The sequence below is a fragment of the Trichophyton rubrum genome (genome assembly GCF_000151425.1).
Source record: "Trichophyton rubrum CBS 118892 genomic scaffold supercont2.5, whole genome shotgun sequence".
Lineage (NCBI taxonomy): Eukaryota > Fungi > Ascomycota > Eurotiomycetes > Onygenales > Arthrodermataceae > Trichophyton > Trichophyton rubrum.
Genome location: NW_003456424.1, coordinates 1492392 through 1516136, shown reverse-complemented (window position 1 = coordinate 1516136; position 23745 = coordinate 1492392). Strand labels below are relative to the sequence as shown.

The 23745-nt window shown below is 46.5% G+C and overlaps 9 protein-coding genes across 10 annotated transcripts in view; 4 read left to right on the top strand and 5 right to left on the bottom strand.

Annotated features, from left to right (window-relative positions):
* Positions 1–1023: 1023 nt before the first annotated feature.
* On the top strand, positions 1024–2904 carry TERG_05319 (uncharacterized protein; the record flags this gene model as incomplete). The annotated part of the gene is made up of 4 exons (XM_003234680.1): positions 1024–1173; positions 1223–1394; positions 1449–1909; positions 1969–2904. The coding sequence occupies 4 exons, from the start codon at positions 1024–1026 to the stop codon at positions 2902–2904; spliced, it is 1719 nt and encodes a 572-aa protein (XP_003234728.1).
* Positions 2905–3040: 136 nt separating this feature from the next.
* On the bottom strand, positions 3041–6244 carry TERG_05318 (uncharacterized protein; the record flags this gene model as incomplete). Its single annotated transcript, XM_003234679.1, has 1 exon — positions 3041–6244. The coding sequence occupies one exon, from the start codon at positions 6242–6244 to the stop codon at positions 3041–3043; it is 3204 nt and encodes a 1067-aa protein (XP_003234727.1).
* Positions 6245–6613: 369 nt separating this feature from the next.
* On the bottom strand, positions 6614–7978 carry TERG_05317 (uncharacterized protein; the record flags this gene model as incomplete). The annotated part of the gene is made up of 1 exon (XM_003234678.1): positions 6614–7978. The coding sequence occupies one exon, from the start codon at positions 7976–7978 to the stop codon at positions 6614–6616; it is 1365 nt and encodes a 454-aa protein (XP_003234726.1).
* Positions 7979–9915: 1937 nt separating this feature from the next.
* TERG_05316 (uncharacterized protein) lies at positions 9916–11422 on the bottom strand (the record flags this gene model as incomplete). Of its 2 annotated transcripts, XM_003234677.2 has the most annotated exons (2): positions 9916–10413; positions 10466–11422. In XM_003234677.2, 2 exons carry the CDS (start codon positions 11420–11422, stop codon positions 9916–9918), a joined length of 1455 nt encoding a protein of 484 aa, XP_003234725.2. The 2 variants fall into 2 exon arrangements, with proteins under 2 accessions (XP_003234725.2, XP_047606567.1); XM_047749964.1 differs by having other exon boundaries at positions 10364–11422.
* An 851-nt stretch (positions 11423–12273) lies between these two features.
* Positions 12274–12795, top strand: TERG_08861 (uncharacterized protein; the record flags this gene model as incomplete). Its single annotated transcript, XM_003234676.1, has 1 exon — positions 12274–12795. The coding sequence occupies one exon, from the start codon at positions 12274–12276 to the stop codon at positions 12793–12795; it is 522 nt and encodes a 173-aa protein (XP_003234724.1).
* Positions 12796–13904: 1109 nt separating this feature from the next.
* TERG_05313 (PEK protein kinase) lies at positions 13905–16319 on the top strand (the record flags this gene model as incomplete). Its single annotated transcript, XM_003234674.1, has 1 exon — positions 13905–16319. One exon carries the CDS (start codon positions 13905–13907, stop codon positions 16317–16319), a length of 2415 nt encoding a protein of 804 aa, XP_003234722.1.
* Positions 16320–16647: 328 nt separating this feature from the next.
* On the bottom strand, positions 16648–18161 carry TERG_05312 (uncharacterized protein; the record flags this gene model as incomplete). Its single annotated transcript, XM_003234673.1, has 2 exons — positions 16648–17991; positions 18093–18161. The coding sequence occupies 2 exons, from the start codon at positions 18159–18161 to the stop codon at positions 16648–16650; spliced, it is 1413 nt and encodes a 470-aa protein (XP_003234721.1).
* A 1882-nt stretch (positions 18162–20043) lies between these two features.
* TERG_05311 (uncharacterized protein) lies at positions 20044–22655 on the top strand (the record flags this gene model as incomplete). The annotated part of the gene is made up of 2 exons (XM_003234672.2): positions 20044–21851; positions 21917–22655. 2 exons carry the CDS (start codon positions 20044–20046, stop codon positions 22653–22655), a joined length of 2547 nt encoding a protein of 848 aa, XP_003234720.2.
* Positions 22656–23074: 419 nt separating this feature from the next.
* The window catches only part of TERG_05310 (uncharacterized protein), a gene marked incomplete at both ends in the record, with an annotated part of 1905 nt that continues 1234 nt past the window's right edge, over positions 23075–23745 (bottom strand). The window contains one exon of the mRNA XM_003234671.1: positions 23075–23680. Coding sequence (XP_003234719.1) covers positions 23075–23680 — 606 coding nt within the window. The remainder of the gene's footprint in view (positions 23681–23745) is intronic.

The following is a 23745-nucleotide window of genomic DNA, read 5'->3' as shown; positions in this document are numbered from 1 at the left end:
GATGTTAAACATCCCCTAACTGAAGAAGAGGCTAGAAAAATGGCCCCCCGCCCGACAAGGGTTGCTCGGGATGGCCTTAGGTGCGAAAAGAAATTGACAACCTTGTTAAGCGTAGCAGTAACCCGCTACGGGCTAATATCAGATGTCAAAACAGCGTATGTTAACGGGATGTCTGATACTACCTCTCTATCTGACGATCGATGGAAACTTGCAAAACTTCTCCGAACTCTAGGAACGGATTGGAGGCTTTGTTTTATTCAGGCAATACTGCTAGATGTTATGCAAGGGAAAGCTGCCCAAGCCGGTGAGTTTTAAAACCTCCTCGCTTCTCCATTAATGTATACTAACTCCACATGGATAGTTTTGAATGATTACCTTGAGGTCCTGAAATTTTTAGAGCAGGAGAATCTCCTCGAAGTAACCAACCTTAAGCCTCTTGTTAATGGACGTGATATGATTAAAGCCTTAAACTCGAAAGCAGGAGCATGGCTGACAACCGCTCTGGAAATTGCCATGGAATGGCAAATTCGGAATCCAGACCGGACAGATGCAGAGGGCGCAATAGAAGAAGCTATACGCAGGAAAGACGAGTATCAATAGGCTTCAGGCGTGTTTGCAACTAGCGTAGACGAATGGAGTATTTCAACAGTGGTATCGCTATCGCCACACTTTCGATTTCCGTATTCATTCAGTGGAGAACCCATCAATCTTGACCTCCAGGCTCTCTTAGAGTGTCAAATCTCCTATATCAAGTATATAGCTGCACATCTTTGCTAAACATTGCTAGCTTTCGAACAAGTGTAGACAAGAAGTTGTTAGTATCCGTAGACTCACTTAGCTAGTTAAAGTAGTTAGTTGAGGCTGGACCACCGCCGTCAATTTCTTTTCTTAGCGCCGCTTGTTTTTCTCGTTTTACCTACAAATATCTTCAAGACTTCAACCACCCACTATATACAGGGCCAAATGCACCTACGTAGCTCCCTGTGGATTTTTATGGCGATTGTCTTATAAGTTGACTCAAGCATGGATAAATGTCGTGAAACGGCTCGAAAATTTGTCAAACAGGCCACAAGCAATAGTAGCCTGGACATCTATACCCAAGCTGTGACGACATGCAACGTTGACCTCGAAGGTCTCTGGTCTGATATTAGTGAACACAAAGGTGACAATAATGTGAGTATTTGCATCCTACTCTTCACGAATATGAGCTAATAAGTAGTAGGTGTTAGAAAATTTGCTCGTCGCAGAAGCTTGCCTTCGCGACAGGAACGCTGAAAAAACGAAAGATGGCCGAAATTTAAATGCTGCAAGTTCACTACTATACTGGATACTAGCTACCCTTCCTCCAAGAGAAGAGCTTGCATCTGCTTGGAGTGAATTTCAACTTGCGGATGGTTAGCTCTACCCCCCACTCGCCTCGTGGAAAGCCTGATTCTAACCGCAAAAAGAGGAACAAAAAAATACTATAATATCGAAATACCGGGAAGATCGGCTTAAAGCAACCATTGGACTGCGGGTTATAGCCCTTATAGCACCAGTTTTTCTAATGAATGAAGCTATGCATGTTGAAGATATCCTCTCAAGCCTTGCTATGTTCAGTTCATCCAGTGACCCTTGGACAACAGTGGAAGGTGCCCAAATGGCGACCGACCTTCTCCAAAGATATGAAATTAAACTTCGGGAAGAAGGAAAATTTGGGACTATTATTGAAGGAATGCTTCGCAGAAAGGTGAAACCAGCGTTTTCTAAGACGAAGACTCCAGCAATAACTTCCGCAGGACGCAAGGATATGCATCCAATTCCAAAACCAAGTTTTGACCCCACGTTGTTTGATACAGGAACCAAACCGTGGAAGTTTAAAGAAGGGTATATTGTATCAGTTCTTAATTGGATTGTACAACAGTATCAGGTATGTGACGCTTGTACCAAATCAATAATCCCGGTATCTAAACTAAGGCATGAATATAGAACACAGATCATAGTATGATCGAACAGCACTTTCCATTGCTTATACCCGCAATTCTATCCTTTATTGACGATGAAAATATCGCCTACAAAGCTGCTGGCTGTCACTTGCTCGAGGTCGCTCTTCGCCCACTTGAACAGACCGGATCTGATATCTTACGTCGAACTAACCTCGACTCTGTATTTCAAGACGCGTTGTCTCACTGTCTCTTATCTATCCCTACGATAACGCCAGAAAAAGAATCCGTATATCTCTTAAGCTTTGCATATCCAGCTATATTCACTGTTATCCGGACGCGATTCTCTGCTGTTACCAAATACCAAGGATATTCTGACAAACCATTGAGCACGAAATCCAAGGCTGATCTTGAGAAGGATTCTCAATTACGGATTGAATCACTTTCGAGGCTTGTGCGCCACCACATTATATCTTCGTACCTTCATACCAGCAGCCCGAGACCAACTGAAGACACATCTATTTCTTCATACCCGCATCCATCACTTTCCACACTTTTGCTGAAGCAGCTGGCCGAAGCAGTGACCAGCCTTGAAATTGAGGCTGCAAAGTACTTACAGGACATTGTTCCTTTACTCTCCTCAACTCTCACAAATCCTTTCGGTTTAGCATATTTACCATTGCTTATCGCATCTAGCCAATGCTATCAGTCAGTTATTTTGAATTGCTGGCCACGCTTATCAAGATGGAGAGGGGATATTTTGGCTGGAATATGCACATGCTGGCTTCGGCTGTGTGATGAGAAGGAGGATGGTGTATCCTCAAATGACGAACAGCCGGATGACAGAGGACATCTTCGGTCCATTTTAAAAAGATTGGTAATACTTTTGAAAGCTATTGAGTTCGACAAAGTGTTTGACTTCGAAGCCGAGCTTAAGGAATTGGTAGATGCCGATGATAGACTAGAAACCTTACTAAGATAGGATCGTTTCAACTATCGTCTGTTCCATAAACAAGTACTTCTCTGTCTAAATTATAAAGGCAACTAGGGTATCTAAACCAAGCTCATATACGAAACACTGCAAGAAGTGTGAAAGTTAAGAAACAGCATTCGAAATGTTATACTTCAACACCTTGTTTAAATAAGCTCTTCCCCCTTAGCCATTGTCTATAACGTTTGTAGCGCTTTTTGTCATAATCCTCATTGTTAACAGTAAGCCCTTCATCTCCAACTGTCAAGAAATCGGTGTAGTCTGCCATGTTACTCTCAGCAATCGAGTTTAAGTTAGCGTCTTCTAGGTTGCTCTGATTTGCGTATTCAAATAAATCTAAATTCGAGCCTCTCTCTTCCAAAGATGCAGCGGTCAGTGAGGCTTCTGAAGTTACAACCAGCGGTACCTTAAGCGGATGGTTGACATATCGTTCATACTCTTCTGCTTCAGCAGAGGAAAGGGATGGATTGAGAGAATCAGCAATCATTTGGCCAAAGCTCCATTGAGCAACCTGCGCTTTGGTGGCATTATATGGCGGCTGGCTATATGCACTCGTCAAAGAGATTGGATCGTTGGTTGGGTGGGAATGGGTGACCAGGGCATTTTGAGTTCCCTTCAGGATGCCGGCTTGGGGAATAAGTCTTCCGGATGAGGGCTGTAACCAGTGTTGCAAAGGCATGGCACCTGAATAGCCGTTATGTGAATTTGATTTAATATCTTTTAACTCGTCGGAGGGCTCTAAAATCGTAAGTCGTTTATTCGGTGTATTTCTCCTATCACGTTGATGGTCTGGTTCGTGATCCGTTCTAACTACAAACGGGCTAAGATCGTGTTCTCCTGGATGCATGGATTGAAGTTGATAGTCTGGCAGTTTAGTTCTCATTTTAAATGAGAACATTTTTGAGAAGGAGGATATAGCTCTTGGTCGATAGTATTCAAGCCAGTAGTCATCAAATTCACGGATACGCTTGCTTGCCAGAGCTGAGGAGGCCGAGGGGGCGGGGGGCATTTCTCGCTTTTGAAGATGCTCTTTGTTATACCAATTTATGTAGTTTTGTTTATGTGTTGCAAGCCAGGTTCGTGGATCAGAATGATGCAGATAATAATCGGTGGAAAGATTCCAAAGCATTGGAATATTTTTGGAGAACACATAATTTCCTAAAAACAAATTGTACGCTTCCTGTCGTTGAGCGTCAAGGAAAGAATTGTTGTAGTACCGCTTGAAGCTCTCCACCATATCTCTCGAGTGTCCTGTCCACTGGTTTAATTTCCGGTAGGTAGCCATAGTATTCACGAGATGTGAGCCTCCATACTGCACAGCAATGGTATCTCCGTGGCCATGCCACATATTTGTGAATGTGTTAATCGCATCCGTGTCATAATCAATGTATGTGTGGTCGATTAAACCAAGGGCTTGCAGCTGATATCCCAGAGCGCGTTTTGCAATGACGAATTGAGCGGCGTTTGTTCGATCAAGGCAATCAATACAATTTGTCCTTGCAACTCCATTTTGCATGCGCAGTCCAGATGCCCCATCTTCACCATTTCGGAAAAATCCAGTCTTCGGAATGATATCGTCTGCGATAGACTCTAATGTTCCGATGACATCTTGGTCCCGGCTCTTTGATGCTCTGCTCATGTCCCAAGCACGATATATGATTTTCTTATCGTCGGGGAGGAACTGGTTCAAATAATTCACAGCATTTGTATACTCCGTCAATAGCTTAGATTCACGAGGGATTTTTTCTCGAGCCTTAATAAGATTTAAGACATAAACAGGACTGCCATATCTTTCAAAGAGGTTGTTAAAATGAAGAGCTGCTGCAGAATAAAAGGGGTCAACGACACTCAATGAGATGTCAGGCTTGGGTGTAACTCCGGTACTATCTTGTGTCCATGCTAGAGGGATACTGCCACGGTGCTGGACATAGGAGGTGTATTGCGGATTCGCGTAGAGTTCCGGACCAGGCGCATGGAAAGACGTGGTAAGCATATCTGAAACAATCTGCTCAGTCTCAACATCATTGGCCACATATCCAAGATCATTCACCCCGCGTTTAAGATACCGAGCGCCGGCAAAAAACCTGGACCGGCGAGCAATGAGGGTTAAGTACACGAGTCTTCCGTAGATTGATATTGCAGACTGGTCAACATATCCGTGGGTAATTGGCAGGAACCAGTCAAAGGCATTTTTCAGCAGCTTGATAACTGGGTTTAGCAAATACTGATTCCAAACGAACATAGAGTTGGGGTCACCGTTTCCACGGTTTTTCTGTTCTGATCTGATCGCTTGTCGTTCCGCGACAATATTATCCTGTAAGGTACGGGAAATATTATAAGAATAGCTGAAGTAAAAAGAACGAGTCAAGTCGATATTGTTCATGACCGCAACGAATCGAGCTTCGTCTGCGTGTTTTTCAGGTCTCTGCCTTGCTGTGGTGTAAGACTCTAAAGGTATAAGCTCCGTCCCATCTATTTGATAAATATAGTGGCCCCCTAGCATGGCAACTTGACTTCGTTTGGTGATCACGAGCATATAATATGACCCGGTAAAACGTATAAACCCCAAAAGCCCCCAGGTGCTACAACGTAGCTTCAGTCCACCAGAGCTTTTATTTCCATCGTCCACAGCATCAAGGAGCTGATTCATCTCCTTTTTTGAATATATAGTTTCATCTTCCGCAAAGACGAGGTCTTCCTCTGGATCTGATGTACGATCAATTTTTAGCATCCGGAAGCGTCGATCCAGGAGATCCATTCCAACTAGATAATATTTTGTAGCAGTTTCGTAGAGCGAAAATTTGTGCATTTTGGCAAATGGAAGATCCCCATCCTGCCCCGCATGCCCCATGCTACTGCCATCACTTCTGGTATCAGTGTCATCCCGACCCTTATGGGCGGCACTAGTTGGCGAGGTGGTTCTCTCGAAAGATTTGGCAACATGAGGCTCCTCATCACCACCTTCTCCGTCATCATCAAATATTAGCATGCTGGTTGAACCACGGCGTTCCTCAAAGGAATTGTCGATGCTCGTTGAATTGCTTGTTTGCTGTGATGTTTGCCTATTCTTGTCCCCCTGTGTCCGTTGTGGGTCATATGGATTCAAAACGGTTGCCGGGGAGTCAGCCAGAGACGAGTTAGGACTATTATTGTCTTCTTTAATATTAGTGAGCCCCTCATCATCGTGACGCTGAGCAGCTTTATCAAAAGACGTTCGCCTGATATCCGAAGGCTCGTGCGGTTGTGGCTGACAACCAGCTGATTGCCCACTAAATGAGCCCATCTCCGCAACGGATTTTAAAGACAGAGCCACATCGTCGAAGCTCTCCATTGCTGCAAGCTTTCAGCCATAGGCTGGCAAAGTGATTGTAAAAATTCAGTAGGCAGGACCCCAATAGTTGTCTCCAGTTGTTTCAACTACCTACCTAGGAGATTGCTGAAGGTCAGGTTGATAAAGAGTGAGGTCAGAATCGAGCTTAGTCATACAGATAAGATAAGAGTGTTCAAGGATTAGCTTCAACATCGAAAACGTTATCAAAAGATTTCTCGAGCATCGCAACGTCAGCTACGGAACATCAACCTGCAGTTCTCAAGCAAATAGCTTACAAATGAAAATCTTCCTATGAGTAGCAGCTCTAAATCTATTCTTTGTGCAAAAGATATTATGAGTATATACAATAGAATAATCGTTACTCGTTAACTACCAAGCTAGGCTGGTAGGGCCCAAAATAATCTTGCCCAGCAATGCCAGGAGTTCCCCAATAAGCGCCAGGCCCAGAACCCTGTACGCTTGAGGATCTGCTAAGCTCATGAGCTCCTCTGTCACTCTGCATCCCGTACTCACAGATTTACCCTCGAACCTGTCAGCAAGCCAATTCATTGCACTAGGAGCGCCTGAGAGAGCTAGGAGAAGGTGCCCTGCCTTCAAATCGCGATTATAATGGACATTAGCGCCGTTGTCACAATAGTACTTGATTAGGTCATCAGTATCTTCCACGGGGCTGACTTCGTCTTCTTTGGATTTATAGACGAAGAGTGGGATCCGAGGGATGCTCTTCCCCATCGAGTTTTCGTCAACGACTTTCACGTATTCTGGTCTGTCGAAGATATTCGGGTCCTTGAAGTATGCGAAAATATCATCGAAGGCGAAATCGACAAGGTTGGCGGCAAAGCACTGGTCTGCTACCTTCAGAAATTCCTTTCTCCTCTCCGGCTTTAACATAACATTGATGGCCGTCTCGACTGAAGGATAGTCTCTGCTCCATCCATAAATACCGGCAGGAAGCAAACCAGCCCACATACTCTTGTTGGTAGCATGGACGACTGTAGTGATATTGGGAACTGTTCCTCCGAGAGCAGCACCAGCAATCTTTAGTTCTGGAGCATAGCATGGTTGAAGTTCGGCAGCGAAGCCAGAGGCAAGACTGCCTCCAGAATACCCCCACATGGTGACAACAGCATCTTGCGCTATGCCGGTAAAACAATGTGAGGCCAGTGTTGCGCGAATAGCGTCAAGAACAGCGTACCCGGCACGGTAATTAGCCAGCCATGAGCCTTCCAACCCTTCAAAATCAGGAGCCGTCACTACCCATCCATTCTTAAGGGCGGCGATTATCAAGAAGAGTTCAGCTCGAGTGATAATTGTGCCGTACTCGGGTTTCGTCTGATGATCCCTTTGGATGGCGTAAGAAACACCACAGTTTGGGGAGGAAGCGTCCTCTGCAACCTGGAAGGACAGAAGCTTGTTGTAGTCGGGCTTCTCAGGTATTAAAATTGTTGTAACGGCGACAGTTGCGTTACGAAAATTGTCGGATGTGCGATACATGACATGATAAGCGCCACTCAATCGCACGGGAATCTTACCCAGAGTGACAATAGGGCTAGGAACTTTTCGCTGCTTCAGGATGGTACCTGGCTCAAAACATTCATAGCCTTGTGGTGGTTTATAGAATGGATCTTCGGACGGCAAGGGGGCTGGGCCATAGAAATTGAATGGTGATGGTAGGGCTTGAGTGGTGACAATAAAGAATAACAGGCCAAACCAGAGTGTGCTGAAAATGACCATCCTTAGACGGCTACTGTTGCCTTGATAGTCAAATATGACAAAAAGAACGAAGATAAAGGAATGAAAAGAACGAAGGGAATAAATGAAGGTGAAAAAATGAAGGAAAATGAATGAATGAAGAAGAATGAAGGACTTCCAATCAGAGGGATGATTGCTGGCTACAGATGAGAAGTCTCCTGGACAGTCAAAGTTTTGAAGACAAGGGAGCAAGCCACATTTTATATTCCATTGTTCCGTACTCCATAGCTCAAAGTAACAGGCTGTGGGAAAACTCTCCCAGACTACTTTGGCACGACTTTCGGCCCTGTCCAAATCAACGTGGACTATCCTATCTCATCACTTTTACTTTATCACTTCCAAAAGAAGTTGACTATCCGTCGGATTGGCAGCAAATCCATCTTCATGATGATTAGCGGCATAACCTGCTTGCCATGCGATGCAATCCGTTTGTGACGATTCCCTCCCTGCCAACCTCGGCCCTAAATAACTAAAGTCGTCGCATAGAGCCAAGAGCTGCCAGGGACTAATTACTTCGAAGCACTGATCCTGCGGCCAAGTCACAAATTGAGAACTGACGGAAGGCTGGTGGCGACGGTTCTAAAAATGTAATCGCAATCTCCAAGGTTGATGATCTTCATGGTCAACCTGCGGCCAAGGCATGAGAAACAATGCTCCGCGGTGCCAAATATCTCGACGGAGCACGCGGTAACCGCCATATTTTTTTTTCTCTGGTGGAACTTCAGGAGGGTGCAACAAGGCCATGAAGCCACTAGTTCTGGATATACGGATCTCTCTAAATCCTACGCTGAAGGTCGACTGAGCTGCTTGGTTGGGCTTACTTTGATCCTAGCTTCAACCCCCTGGAGTTTACCAGCTACCTGTACAACAACTGTTGAATGGAAGAGATCTCCCAAAATCCCTGAATATGAGTTACAGAGAGCAATCTAATGCCCAAAGATATCTTATTTTACACTTATTTTCGACTTGAAATGCCACAAAAGTACAACTGACGATTTGTTGTCACGCAAAGACAGGCAGTGAAGGCCATATCCAGTTTAGTGTAATGGAGCCCTGGGTGGGCAATATATAGAGCGATGATATTAAGTGCGAGGATTAGACCTTAGACCGAGATTTTCGATCCAGTAAGACTTTTCTGTTCGAATTACAGGTGGGTAAAAGCCGTTTCTGGGCATGCCCTGCCAGCTCCTAGCGCCGGGCTATCGGCCTAAGGTATCCGTTATCGGGCTGCGTTCTTTAAAACATATGTTTGAACGGGCTGCTCCGGCAGAAGTGACGGACGAAGGAGGCCGGTATTGTTATTTTATATTGTATTTTGAAGCACAAATGGCGCGGAGTAGATTTGCAAAGAAAATCGTTGGATAATGGCCTGGAGGTGAAGCAGATGGCTGGGACTCACAGGAGTATGCCCCGGGGGCGGTTATTCTGCCCGCGCAGAAAGAACCGCTGCTTCGACAATTGAAATGAATCTGACTAAAAAGAGATGCTTGGTTATATACCTAGCATGGCCGATGAAAAAGGGGTATATGCCGTATATATTATTGTACATGAAAGAAGTAGACGCTAGGTAGGGCGGAGCAGCGGGTGTGCTTCGGTGTTAAAAATATATTTATCCAAACTGATGAGATCCGGTTCACTAAATAGAAGATAGAAGTATTTGAGGGTTTCCCCGGTCCAGAAAGATTCCATTTCGTCTGTGATGACGGGGTGTGCTGCCGTGACATCTTCAACAGCACCATAACCAATCTTGGTTTTCGTCATTCTATCGATGGCAGTGAACATCTCCCAGCCTTTATCCTGGAGGGAGGTGTCTCCTGTAATTCGATAAAGGATAAACACAGATTCAATGGCCTCTGGTCTGTAGTGGGTACGATGTTAGGATCACACCAACTTATGTGTACTGGCCCCAAAAGAACCACTTACCGAAGATGATATGCAGGGCTAGATATGTCCTTGAAGCCTGGATATATCCCCCTTTCCTTCGCTCGACGTTTCAGTTCTTCTATTGGCTGTTGATCATCATCTTCGCTATTCAGCCATTCTCGGATTTTCCAGCTACATCCGACATGCTCATCAAAGCAGGGGACAGCGCGAAAGGCCTCTGGCATGACTCCTGAAGGCATACTCTTGTACGCCCAGATGCAACCTTCTACTAGTTTCTTGCCAATGTCAAGTTCATCTGGACGATCAAATATTTTAGAACCGATTGCTACCATTCCTCCAGCAAAGCACGTCAGATGCTGGCTGTTTGGCTCTAAGTCTATTGACCTCCCTCTCGCGCGCACGGTACCGGATATCAGGATATCATCACCATTCTCTGTCATAGGGCGGAAGAACATGTGTTTCTTCGCCACATGGATTGCCTTTTCATACATAGTACGATACTGAGATGATCTTCCACCGAGCATAAGGTATTCCTTGAGTTAAGTGAGCTACAACGCGTCTACCAGGAGGGCCATGTGTGCATACCTTAGGCAGATATTCATACAGAGAATCTGCCAGTCCGCCAAACGAGAATCGATTATCGGACATGAAGTTTGGCGTGAGGGCGTCGATGGAAATAGGCCACAGGCCTGGGAGCGCAGTGTAATCCTGATTCTTATCTAGTACATTGGTGATACGCTGAATAGCATCATAGTACTTCGGATCACCCGTCAGTTGGGTCAGACGAGTGAACTCGACGGAGAGCGAGCCCAGCTCAGCTAGTACGTTGATGTTGCTAGCGTCTTGATCTCGTTTCTCTTTGGAGGCTAACCAGAACCAACGAAGGACAGGCATTCGATTCGGTGTGTCGAATGCAATGTACAGTAAGTCGCCCAGATCAACAGCCTTTTCTAGAAGGACCGGATAGGCCCCTTTCGTCAAGTCATGGGCGGCCAGCAAGCCGCCGAGATAACGAATCGTGATCTCGAAGATGTTGAGGGTTAGTGTCTCGGTTGCGGAGAAATCAACACGGGAGACAGCAACAACTGCTTCCTCGAACTCCTTCTTCAACCCTATAATCCAAAGCGTATCCAGACTGTCGATCAAGGTGGCCCCCCATCCGCCAAAGGTGTCTTTGCTCTTCCCGGAGAGTGGACCAACTTCGTCCATTCCCCAGGCATGCTTCTTATAACCGTTCCAGGAGTGCAAAAAGGCCGACTTTATTGCGTCTCTCCTCTTTTCCCTTACTGCCTTTGCGGCCGCCTCTTCTTCCTCGAAGGCGTACTGGATAGTAGGAATATCGGCCGGCGACTGCGTGGGTAAGGGGATCATCGAGGTAACCGGGTGGTCTTGGGCATATTCTTTCCACCAATGGCCATAATGCCGGTGCCGGTGAGTAGATGCTGAGCCATTGGAGATCACCGAGTTCGAACGAAGCAGGCAGAGGAGGAAAATTGACGATAATAGTAGAGGTAGGATCAATCTTCGACGGATGAGGCCCATATCAGATTAGAAGAGAAACTCAGGCAAAAAAAAAAAGCAACGAAAGCAGTGGAGAGAGAGGAATCCGACATGTAAAACAGAGCAACGAGCGTACAAGAACAAGCAAAATACAGAATAACGATAATAATAACGAGAGACGAACACCTACAAGGAGAAGAAAGAAGACAGAGAACGCAGGGAGTGAAACGATCACACAGACGGCATAGTAGTCGTCATCAAGCAAGTTCCAGCCTCAGGAATCAGGAGAATGGCCAAGAATCGCCCCCCCAGATGATGCAGCTTGTGGAGAGTTGACTCAGCCAGGCCCATCGTCCGGAGGTTGATCGATCGATCTCAGGGGAAGAATCAGTGTAGTCAGTGTCCACGAGAATAGTAACAATAATATGTGGTGACCGAGATGAGCTTCGTAGCAACGAAGCTCTGGGGTGGTGGAAGGATTTAAGTCCCTAAATTTTGCGAAGTGTTATTCGACCCCTGACGCTCCCAAGGACGACAAGCTAAGGTTAAGGAAGACTAGCCCATGGCGGCCAAGACAGTGTTCCTGTCTCATCTTTTGATAGTTGTTGTGTGGTTGGCAGGTTTATAGATATGTATATAATTCGATCTTGCCATGCGGACGGCTTCGTGCAGGCAGCTGAATCAAGGCAGGAGTCTTCGGCCGATAGTCGCTGCACAGTGATTATGGAGAGCGAACGTATAAGGAGTTCTGCGTGTGGCACTTTTGTTTGGGATCTCCGTCAGGCCCTGCGATCATCCCTGTACTTAAGCAGAAGTGAAGATTAAGACCCCGGTCTATATTCGAACAACTAGGCCAACACCAAGTTTAGGACCGACATTTGTCGTTCTTCATGATGGCAGCTTTACCGTACGATAGAAGCACTTCTGACATAATAAATGTCTTCGAACACAACGCCCCCCGTGTACTGATGCGCATCGCGCCGCTGATCACCTCAACGTGTTCATTATGGTACTCGTTCGACCAAGACTTCCTCATGGGCGTCTTCCTTAACCCCAACCACCGAGCTCAAAGCAATAGCCTCCTGCCCTCGAGTCTCAGAAACTTCCTTCGCAGTGGCCTCGTGCGCGTTGTCGGTCTTCTCGGTCTTACTCTTTTGTCTGGCGGTTATAATGCTTTCATTGACAAACCTGGCCGTGAGACTCTATACTGGTACACTACCGGCACTCTGTTAGCAGCAAGTCACCTTATCTTTGTTCCCTTTGAAGCGCCAAAGGTCCAGGCTATAATCGAGGATAGGCCGCAGGGCATGCCGAATTCGGATATTGACAGCTGGCTGATGGTTCACCGCGTGCGCACCTGGGTGGTTGACCTGGCTGCTTGGGGCTGTTTTGTCGCTGGTGCTGCTGTCATGTAGCTTCAAGGGCGTGTTAGGGAGCAGGGAGACGAAAGACTTGCATGCATAAGGCCATGTTGAATACAGAATATATCTATAGCCAACCCATTTCGGACAGAGACGTAGGCATCTTGTAGCTATAACCGTGAATAGTTGAATAGTCGAGTCCTGCTCGAGATCCGATCTCAACCTCTCGCGTGGTCCCAGTTTCATCACGTGATCTTTATATATATATATTTTTATTTTATTTTTTTTTTTTTTTTAGAATGAGCGACTTCTGCGGATATAATATCAAACCAGGCCTGAAGTATGAAAGTATCGCGTGCCGGCCGTTGGCAAGAGGTGGAGAGGGTATCCTGGATGGCATAGATGCATGGCAGCCTCTGAGGAGTGAACCTGTTGTGGCCAGGTTCAAACTAGCTGGGAGGAGCCGACGACGGCTATCGGTGCTGAATGGTATGTGATTATTATAATTGACGGCTGCAAGGAGTCACTACATCAACTGTTGTTAGCCCAAAGTAAACGACTGGTAACCTCCTCACACCTGGTAGCTCGCAGAGGAGCCCCGCCGTGGTCAAGTTGGCGTTGACACCCGGAGGCGAAGCTCTCATGAGCAGGCCAACCGTCCGGCCATTCAACCGACCAAGTCACCAGATGGCAGGCTGCAGGGCGCGTGGAAGATCCAGACATCAGATAGCCAGGAGAAGCCCGCCAAAGTCACTCTGCTTGCCCTGCTGCTGCCACTTGTTTCATGGAAGATACTCGAAACCCAGAGATCGCGTGGGGAAGATCCAGCGATGTGTTCTTTTCTGGAGCCTCCAAGTTAAAAATAAAATAAAATTTGACTCACTTTGGTCATTTTTGCTATTTATTTATATTTACAACAAGGAGAGACTGGAGTGAATATTGCATCGACGAACCACGCTTAATCATCCCTATTGAGCTTTGCTATTCAATAAGATCCAGCGTCTTTTCTTCTACTTCTTCACTTTTTTCTTTTTTACTCTTCGTCTGTGTTGTGGCCATCTGGGCATCTCCCGGTTCAAATGCATTGAATACGTCTGGATGGGCAGGACGAGCACCAAAGGGATTACTCGTTGCCTGGCTGTCCTCTTTCTGACTGACCGACAATGTCGAAGTCCATGTTTCGATCGCCCCAAGATGACTCGTCTTCCGAAGAGTCAAGCTCTATATCTTCCGAAGAAGAACAGGAGAATAGCCACACGCCCAGACAAGACGGCCATTCCAGTTCCGCCCAGGACATCGAACGCACCAGTAGCAGCCTCGACACTGAGTCGACAGCCGGAGAGATTCTAGGAGGAGGAGGAGGAGGCTCTTTCTATGGAGACCTTGGCTTTCGTGATATCCCTGACGTGGACGCTGAGGGCCATGCGGCTCTCATGACTGCGGCCTTGCTGGAACACTACTGCTTGACCAAAGCCTGTGGCATCCTCAACGAGCAATCTAGTAACCGTGGACAGTATACTCTGGAGTCACCGGAAGTCAAGCTGCTAGGACGGCGCCTTTATGCATACCAATCCAAGTTTTTGTCTTCTCACGGTATCGTGGCTCCAGGTGTCGATAACGATAGTTGGGAGAGTACACGGCAGTACTATCGAGAAGGACTTGATACTATTGGTATGGCAGCGTTAGATGGATTAAACCTAAACGCTAGAGCGGTGCAGACACCCATAGATACCCCTCAAAACCCCTTCATGGCCCTGGGCACCAAGGAGGAAGATGCACATGCTGGTGAGAATAGGATGTTTTCGATGAAACAACCGACAAACATCAGTCTCCAACGGCTAATAACCGGTAGAGCAGATGTTGCACAAAGTCAAAACCAGTTTACTTCTGGGCTCTTGAACCGCCTACAGCGTCAGGCCACTCCGCTTGCCCGACCCATTAGCATACCGTTTTTATACTCTCATCCGTCAGGAGTGGGAGGGTCTCGATACGCAACGGAGTTCGAAGAAGAAGCACTGATCGGTAGGGGCTCGTATGGTGTGGTGTACCGAGTCAGACACCATGTAGACGGACAGGGTTATGCAGTGAAGAAAATCCCACTGAGCTCCAAGAAACTACAGCAGCTGCAGGAAAGAGGCCTGAGAGAGGTTGATAACATTCTAAAGGAGATTAGAACGCTAGCGAAGCTGGAACATGTCAACGTCGTTCGCTACTACGGAGCATGGGCAGAGTACTCGCCAACTCCTGTTACCTCTCGGTCATCTTCCCCTCCGAAACGGCAACAAACGCTACTCAACACCCCCTATGCCGAGTATGACGGTAGTGCGTCTAGCTGTGGCATCGTATTTGAAGAGTCCGACAATGGAGTTGTTTTCGAGGAACCATCCGACCCATCACCAGCGCATGAGGAAAAGCATGAGCCGTCTATGGATAGACTGTCTACCGGTGAACAGGATAGACGAAGGGGAAGCTTCGCAACGGTCTCCTCAGAAAGATCCATGAAGTCGTTCGTGGCCAGTGTCGAAGAAGATGAAACAGATACGATCGATGACGAATACGTAGAATCCATTCCTCGCCAGCTCAGCTTTACTTCTTCAGGCCAGAATTCTGCAAGTGAATCGGGACCTGATATTTTCAGTGACGGACTGGGCGGTGGAGGCTCAAATATGCAACTTGATAGAAAGTCTAGGCCCGACACCGCTGCGCCAGTCACTTTACACATTCAGATGTCCCTTCATCCACTGAGTTTAGCAAAGTACCTGGTTCCGCAAGTTGATAGTGTTTCGCACAGCGGGCCTCGCCATTGCTATCATATCATACCATCTATAAAACTACTGCTAGGAATCCTCTCAGGGGTGGACTACCTTCATGCAAAGGGAATCGTTCACCGAGACTTGAAACCTGCCAATGTGTTTTTATCTCCCTCAGATACAGAACAAGACACGCACTTGTGTCCGATCTGCAGCCATGATGGACACGACCAGAAGACCCTCTACTCCGTTCCACGTATCGGCGACTTTGGCTTGGTGGCGGAATCACCTACATACGGGAAGAGTACGATACCAGAGGATCTTCCTTCCATGCCTACTCGACCCGTTGGAACAGAGTTCTACCGTCCGCCAGCTCATTCATTCCGCACTCAAGGTTCGGGAGACCTGCACCTGTATGCAGACAATTCTCTAGACATCTATGCTCTGGGCGTTATCTTGTTTGAACTGTTGTATAAGATCGATACTCGAATGGAGAGACAAATGGTCTTGTCCAATTTGACGTGCTCTCCAAGCAACCTGCCACAGTTTGGGGAATCTTTTCCGGGCAAGGAGGAATGTTCTCGCCCTGCCCTACCAGCAGATTTTACAGATAAGATCGTCCGCAACTGTATCAATCATGGGAGGTCTAAAGGCGACGCGAACCAGGATAATAGCCGTTCTGCTGTAGCAAATGATATTGCAAAGCGTTTGGCAATGTGCATAATGGGAATGGTGGAGCTGGATATCCGCCATCGATCAACCTGCAAGAAAGTCCGAGAAGAATTAGAAGAGATACGAGACCTGGCCGAGAGCTTGTGGAAGGAATAATGATTATTACCATACAGACATACCATCTTGCAAGCGAGTGTTTAAATTTATCTTCATCGAGCGATACCCACATAATGCCTACGTTATTCAATGAGAACTGCAATAATTTTTGACAGTACTAGAAAATAAGAGACAGAAAGATTGGCAGTCAACTGGCCCTTAGGAAGATGATAAATATGAACCCCCCTCTATTAATTGATTTTGTTAATAATATACAGCGGCCTGTGTCATCATTATTGAAGATATTGAAGTAAATAGAGAAATAACCAAGCAAAAGGTAAGAAGCAAAAAAGTAAGTCTAGAGATGTAGCAAGGTGTACTAGAACTATCAAGGAATGTGGGCAAGCTGCTCCGATAAACCAATCATTTGCATAGGCCACTGGACCAACGTACGCCAGGAAGGATGCAGAGACTTATAAATGGCTTCAAATAAGTGCTGGCTCCAGCCTTCAGACCACCAGCACATATCAAGCCGGCTTAGTATTACGCAGTAGTGGCCAAGTATCACCAAGGCCATAGGCTTCCGAGTGTTAAGTAGCCCCAGATATGGTTCAGGGACAACCATCGGCCATCGGAAAACACCCTCCCAATTTGAGGGACATCGTTCAAAAGACATCCTTAATTCGCGAATTGCGTGGTTATATATAGCCTTTTCTTCGGCAGGAATGTGAGCTGCGCTTTCGCCATTGCAGCTATGGAGGTAGTCGAGATTGTCTATAACGTCTTTGGACAGCGGGTAGGCGGCGCTTGAGTCGGCAGGACGGCGGACGAGAGCGCCTAGTTTACCCTTAATAATGCGAGACCATTGGGCGTGAAGGACCTTGTCGACACCACGGAAGAGATAGAAGTCTTGAACGGCTTGCTCAATATGGTCTGCGGGCTGAGAGCTGCGTTCTGACCTCGAGAACGCAAACGCAAGTGCGGCGATGAGACTTGAAAAGGCGAAGACAGCATGGCAGTTCGAAGGTGTTATGTTGTTCAATTCCGGACGAAAGGTAGCTAGTGCTAGGTTCTGATGCTTGTTTGCTAGTGCAGAGTACTTTCGGCGAATTTCACTGTCATCGGGATCGTGGCATTCGATAATGTGAAGGGCGGCCAGAGCCAAGAGCCCATGCATCAAGAAGGGATGTTTGATCGCTTCTTCAGGTATAACATTCTTCCAGATTTCCTCATGCTCGTTGTTATTGGATAGTGTTTGGTACGTCTTTGTTGTGTAGTGGTGAAGTAGCTCCAGGTCCTCCAAATTCAAGCTCTTGTCTTCCTGGAAACGATCGGGAATAGCGGAGAAGATGCTATGCCGTTCGATTCCGGTGGCCCAAGCTGGACTAGGTGGAGGACCCTGGTTCAGGATAGCCGGAAGTTGGGTGGCAGAAGGAGCAATCGTTCGAAATTGAACTGGGGCAGATGTCGCTGGGGGAATTATTGGAGTATGCCTCGAAGCGCTGGTGGCAGGGGTTATGGAGGTGTCGGTCGGGCCACTGGCTGGAGCTATGGGAGACGGTGCTATTGGAGGAGCATTGACCGGAGCTGGCGAATCGCTGGTAGTTTCAGGTTGGGTGGTAGGTAGTGGGACGAATGAGGCATAAAATGAATTCGGAGGCTGGTTTGGAAACTGACAGTCAAAAACGTTATGCTTTCGACAATTTCCACAGGGTGCCGGAGATTCGTCGCACTGTGGGCTGAAGGTCAGTTAACGCTGCGGCGCTGAGGTAGATATTAACGGCAACATCCAGTTTCGCCATGCTATAAGTGGACCATTCTAGTATAGCTTACCTTTATTCTCCGTCGTTTGCACTGATAACAGCCGGTTCGCGACTTGCGATGACTACGTCTGGAAGACATGATAATGTATAGCAGGGACCGAAAGCTGACTCGGGATAAATTCAATCATAATGGTAGTCTCCCGGTATCGAGTAGGCTGGCGCAGCTTATCGTAGGATATTCATACTTAATTATCAGCAGAATTGCATATCGATGAGTATGCGCTGGCCATGGCAAGGCTGTCTCTTGTGTCGCCAAATGCGCCGTCGAGTTGTTGTCTGGTCTCAAAAGGCTTTCTGCTCTCCAGCTGTGGCAAGGACAAGCTTCGGACCCAAAATAGTCTGCTTAGTCAGGAAATTAAGGTAGCAGGATCAACGATTTTCCCCGTCCGACCCAACACCTCGGGACAGGAGTAAAGTATATCCGAAGGTTGCCCATTTCATTACGTAAGCATCAGCGCTCCGCTTCCTGTAGCGCACGGGCTCTCAAAGAGCTATAGATCCGATGCAAAGTTGTTAAAGAGCAAGTGTTGTCTACTGTTCGATGAAATAAACTGAGCATGCTGATTATGGCTTTGATTATGCTGTGGATTGGAATTACACTAAGGGCCGCTTTATCTTAATAGATGACTTACTATTGTATGATTTATAACAACCCGTGTCTTCTCTATCAAATTTCCACAAATTATGTACTCAATATGTTCCAAATGAAACATATTCAATCGCGAAATTGCCCCTGAAAGGCAGCTTTTACCTGCTTGTGAGTCGCCTATTCGAAGACGCGCAGCGGAAACGCGAAAGCGATTTAGAAGTTAAGATTATGTAATGATGCTGGCAACTTTAATTGGCTCGTGTCGTAACGTTCTTCCGTATTAGGCCTAGCGTTGAGCGCGCCTGCGATGCATCGTTCAATTTAATTGAAGCGCGCGTTTTGCAAAGAGGGCAAAAAGATGCAACCTCTCTGGAGCGTGTCTCATTCCTGACAACCCCCACAGTGAGAAGCGGCTTATGTCCTTTGGAGATTAGGCAGATTAACACCATGGCTGAGTCTCTTAAACCTCAGAAAAGGATACTAGGCGATGCGAGCGTCAGCCGCCGAAACGTCCAGGTCCAGTCTACTTCCCCTACTTCGGCGAAAAAGCGGAAGCTCGAGGCTGGTCAACCGCAAACTAATATCCGGGCGCCCTTGTTATCCTCACAAAATGGATTGAAAAGCTCGTTTGGCTCAGCCCAGAGATCTCAGCAAAAAAGTCAATTTGAGGATGTGTTGGAGAAGTTGACTCAGGATATTGGCGACCTCAAGGAAAACAATGCAGAGAAGGACCAGAAGTGGGAACGTCCACCACTAGATGGCTTTGATCCCTCCCGAGACAGTCTATGTTTTCAGCAGATCGATGTTGAGGAAGGATACCTGGCTGGAGGGACCGCCGTGAAGTTATTTGGAGTCTCAGAGGTATGCTCTGGCATTATTTCCCCTCTATTACCTCCCTTCCTTCACAGGTTCTAACCCTTTCTTCCTTTCAGAATGGCAACTCGGTACTCCTTCATGTCACGGGCTTTATGCATTATCTTTACATTGCGGCCCCGGTCTCCTTCACTCAAGCCGATTGCGTCCCGTTTAAAGCGTATCTTGAAAACCAACTATCTGTGACAGAGCCGGTGATTCATTCGGTTCAAATGACTATGAGAGAGAATCTGTACGAGTTTCAAGGAAATCAGCAAAGCCCATACCTTAAAATTACCGTGACAAGCCCGAAGGCCATCAACACCGTTCGGTCTACCATAATGAGCGGCGCAGCCAACTACAAAGGCATGTGGAAAGGGATTGAAGGAGAAATTTTAACATTTGATAACATCCAATACCTTTTGCGATTTATGATCGATACCGGGGTGAGCTGGATCCGAACCTCCGTTGTCTCCCTTAGTTATTCTAACTAATCACTGGTTCGATATAGATTTCTGGTATGTCATGGGTGGAGGTACCAGCAGCGAAATATGAGGTGTTACCACCTGGCCAATGCCAGTCAAACTGCCAAATCGAAGCGTCAGTACATTATCGTGATATGACTGCCCACCCTAATGATGGTGAATGGGCAAAAATGGCACCTCTCCGTATCTTGTCTTTCGATATAGAATGTGCTGGCAGAAAGGGAATTTTTCCTGAACCGAATATCGACCCAGTTATCCAGATCGCCAACATAGTCACTCGATATGGAGAATCCAAACCTTTTGTTCGGAACGTTTTTGTCATGGACACATGCAGCTCGATCGTGAATACACAAGTACTAGAGTTTGACAAGGAAGAAAATATGCTAATGGCATGGAGAGACTTTGTGGAGAAGGTTGATCCAGATGTTATCATTGGATATAACATTGCCAATTTTGACTTCCCGTACTTGCTAGACAGAGCAAGGTACCTGAATTGCCTGAAATTCCCGTACTGGTCACGATTGAAGGGGGTCCAATCTCACGCAACGAAAACATCATTCGCTAGCAAACAAATGGGTAAGCGTGATTCCAAAGCCACCAATACCAACGGAAGAATCCAGCTAGATTTGTTGCAGTTGGTTCAACGGGATCACCACTTGCGAAGCTATACCTTGAACTCCGTTTGCGCTGAATTCCTAGGAGAGCAAAAGGAAGACGTCCATCATACTATGATCACAGAGCTTTACAACGGAACGCCAGACTCGAGAAGACGTCTCGCTGTGTACTGTTTGAAAGATGCCTACTTGCCTCAGCGACTTATGGACAAGCTCATGTGCTTGGTTAATTACACTGAAATGGCAAGGGTTACAGGTGTTCCATTTAATTTCCTTCTGGCCAGAGGTCAACAGATCAAATTCATCTCCCAGCTTTTCCGGAAAGCTCTCGAGCAGAAACTTGTCATCCCAGACTTGAAGAACGACGACAATAGCAACCAGCAGTATGAGGGTGCAACGGTTATAGAGCCTGTGAGAGATTACTACCCAGTTCCCATCGCCACCCTTGATTTCGCATCTTTATACCCTAGCATCATTCAGGCGCACAATTTATGCTACACCACACTTCTGAGTAAACGGACAGTCGAAAAGTTGGGGCTGAAAAAGGGCGAAGATTACATCGTTACGCCAAATGATGACATGTTTTGCACCGCCAAAGTTCGCAAGGGACTACTTTCGCAGATTCTTGAGGAACTACTTGCAGCGAGAAAACGGGCAAAGAGAGAATTAGCCGTCGAAAAGGACCCATTTAAGAAGGCCGTGCTCAATGGCCGACAACTTGCCCTGAAAATCAGTGCCAATAGTGTGTATGGAATCACGGGAGCCACGAACGGAAAACTACCGTGTCTTCCCATTGCTAGTAGCACCACCAGTTATGGCCGTCAAATGATTGAGAAAACAAAGGAGGAGGTCGAGGCAAGATACACCATATCCAATGGCTACACTCATGATGCCAAAGTCATCTATGGAGATACTGATTCTGTTATGGTCAAATTTGGAACCACGGATCTCGCTGAAGCCATGAAACTTGGTGAAGAAGCTGCGGGGTTCGTATCATCGAAGTTTATGAAGCCTATCAAACTGGAGTTTGAAAAGGTCTACTACCCGTATCTCCTTATCAACAAGAAACGATATGCTGGTCTATACTGGACCAACCCCGTCAAATATGACAAGATGGACACTAAGGGCATAGAAACGGTTCGAAGAGACAATTGTCTCCTGGTTCAAACTGTTATTGAAACCGTTTTGAACAAAATTCTTATTGAACGGAATGTCAGTGGAGCGGAAACGTAAGTATCTTTTACCCTTTTCAACGAAACTCTTCATACATAATAAATGCTAATATTTCTTTTAGCTATGTTAAAAATATAATATCAGACTTGCTTCAAAACAAAGTGGACATGTCAAAACTTGTTATAACAAAAGCCTTGACCAAGGAAGAATACACTGGTAAACAAGCCCATGTGGAGCTTGTTGAACGTATGAGAAAACGAGACGCGGGCTCTGCACCTACTCTTGGTGATCGTGTTGCCTACGTTATCGTTGGTGGCGCCACAGGTGCTAAAAACTATGAGAAATCTGAGGATCCGATATATGTCCTCGAGAACAACATCCCCATTGATACCAGATATTATCTAGAGAATCAACTTGCCAAACCTTTGACCCGTATTTTCGAACCTATACTCGGCGAAAAGAAGGCTGCTCAGCTGCTGAAGGGTGACCACACTCGTTCCATCACAGTGGCAGCACCGACTCTTGGAGGATTGATGAAGTTTGCTAAGAAGACCCAAACCTGTATGGGCTGCAAGAAACCGCTGGTCGGTAAGGAAGAGATGTCGGGTGCTGTATGTTCAAACTGTCGGCCTAGACTGGGAGAATTATATACCCGAACCCTGAACAAAGTTTCAGAGCTTGAGGTAAGGTTTGGTCGTCTCTGGACACAATGTCAACGTTGTCAAGGTAGTTTGCACGGTGAAGTCATTTGCTCGAGTCGAGATTGCCCTATTTTCTACATGAGAATGAAGGCCAAAAAGGACGTCGAGGATTCCGAAAAAGAACTCGCCCGATTTGATAACGACCCTGGTGCGTGGTAGTGAACCAACCTACTCGTGCTGCTTTCAAGCCTCGCACATACCAATATTCCTCGACCCCTTCCGACACCGTTGTTTTACTGTTTACTTCCTGTCATGATATTATGTTTCATTATTTTCAATGTCCGGTATAGATTGACTTGGAGTTTGCTGCATAGCTAGTTAAGCACATGCTGGAGTGGGTTGGTTTTATTTTCTGAAACATCCTAATGAAATCGAAATGAGAGATATTTCATCTATCCTACAGAGGTAAATATGAAATGACGAAGTCGTTCGTTAGCCGCTAGTGGGCGCTTAAAAGTTGAAGCTCCGCCAAAACTTAACTCGTTAGTTAATCAGTTAGTCAGTGCCGAAACCCTTCTTTTTAACCACACATCCATTGTTGTTTTTCGACCCGTTCATCCATCAGTATCGTTTGGGAATTAGGCTGACAGCGAAAACATTTGAGACAAATGAGAGGCAGTGGACACCGATAACATTGACGTGATCCTCGGTTGCAAAGATACGATCCCTGCAGCGACGATGCTGGCACCTAACATGGCACCACTAGCAACAATAATGCCTAGTATCTTCCTCTGTCTCTGTTCTTTGGCCTTGACGACACTGAACCTCTCATGTTGAAATTGAATCCTTGCATATAACGTTGTCCAACCTAAAGCCGGTAACCATCCGCCGAGAAAACGGTCAATCATATTCATTATCCTTGTGATTCGAGATCTAACGCCGATCCGGAGCTCGTGGTAATGCTCACTCGCAAAATCGACCATAGTGTGAATATCAGGCAGCCTGAACTCTGTATAGGCTTGCACAGTGCCTGGAGCACAGAATGGCTTCTCCTTTGCAAAGCCATTGCTATCCATCGCCTCTGGCAAAGCAGATACCCCGGGGTCACGGAACTCTTCGAAGAATACACGCACATCTTCAAGGCCGGTAATCATACCCATCGCGTGGAAAGGAGTCATTGTGTGGCAGCTATCGCCCAGGAGCACAGCATTGTCTTTATACCCAAGTTTCCCACATTTGATCGACTTTAACGGATCTTTTGGTGTGCAGATGTCTGTACCTCCCCGGCGAAAGAAGCTCTGGCACTATT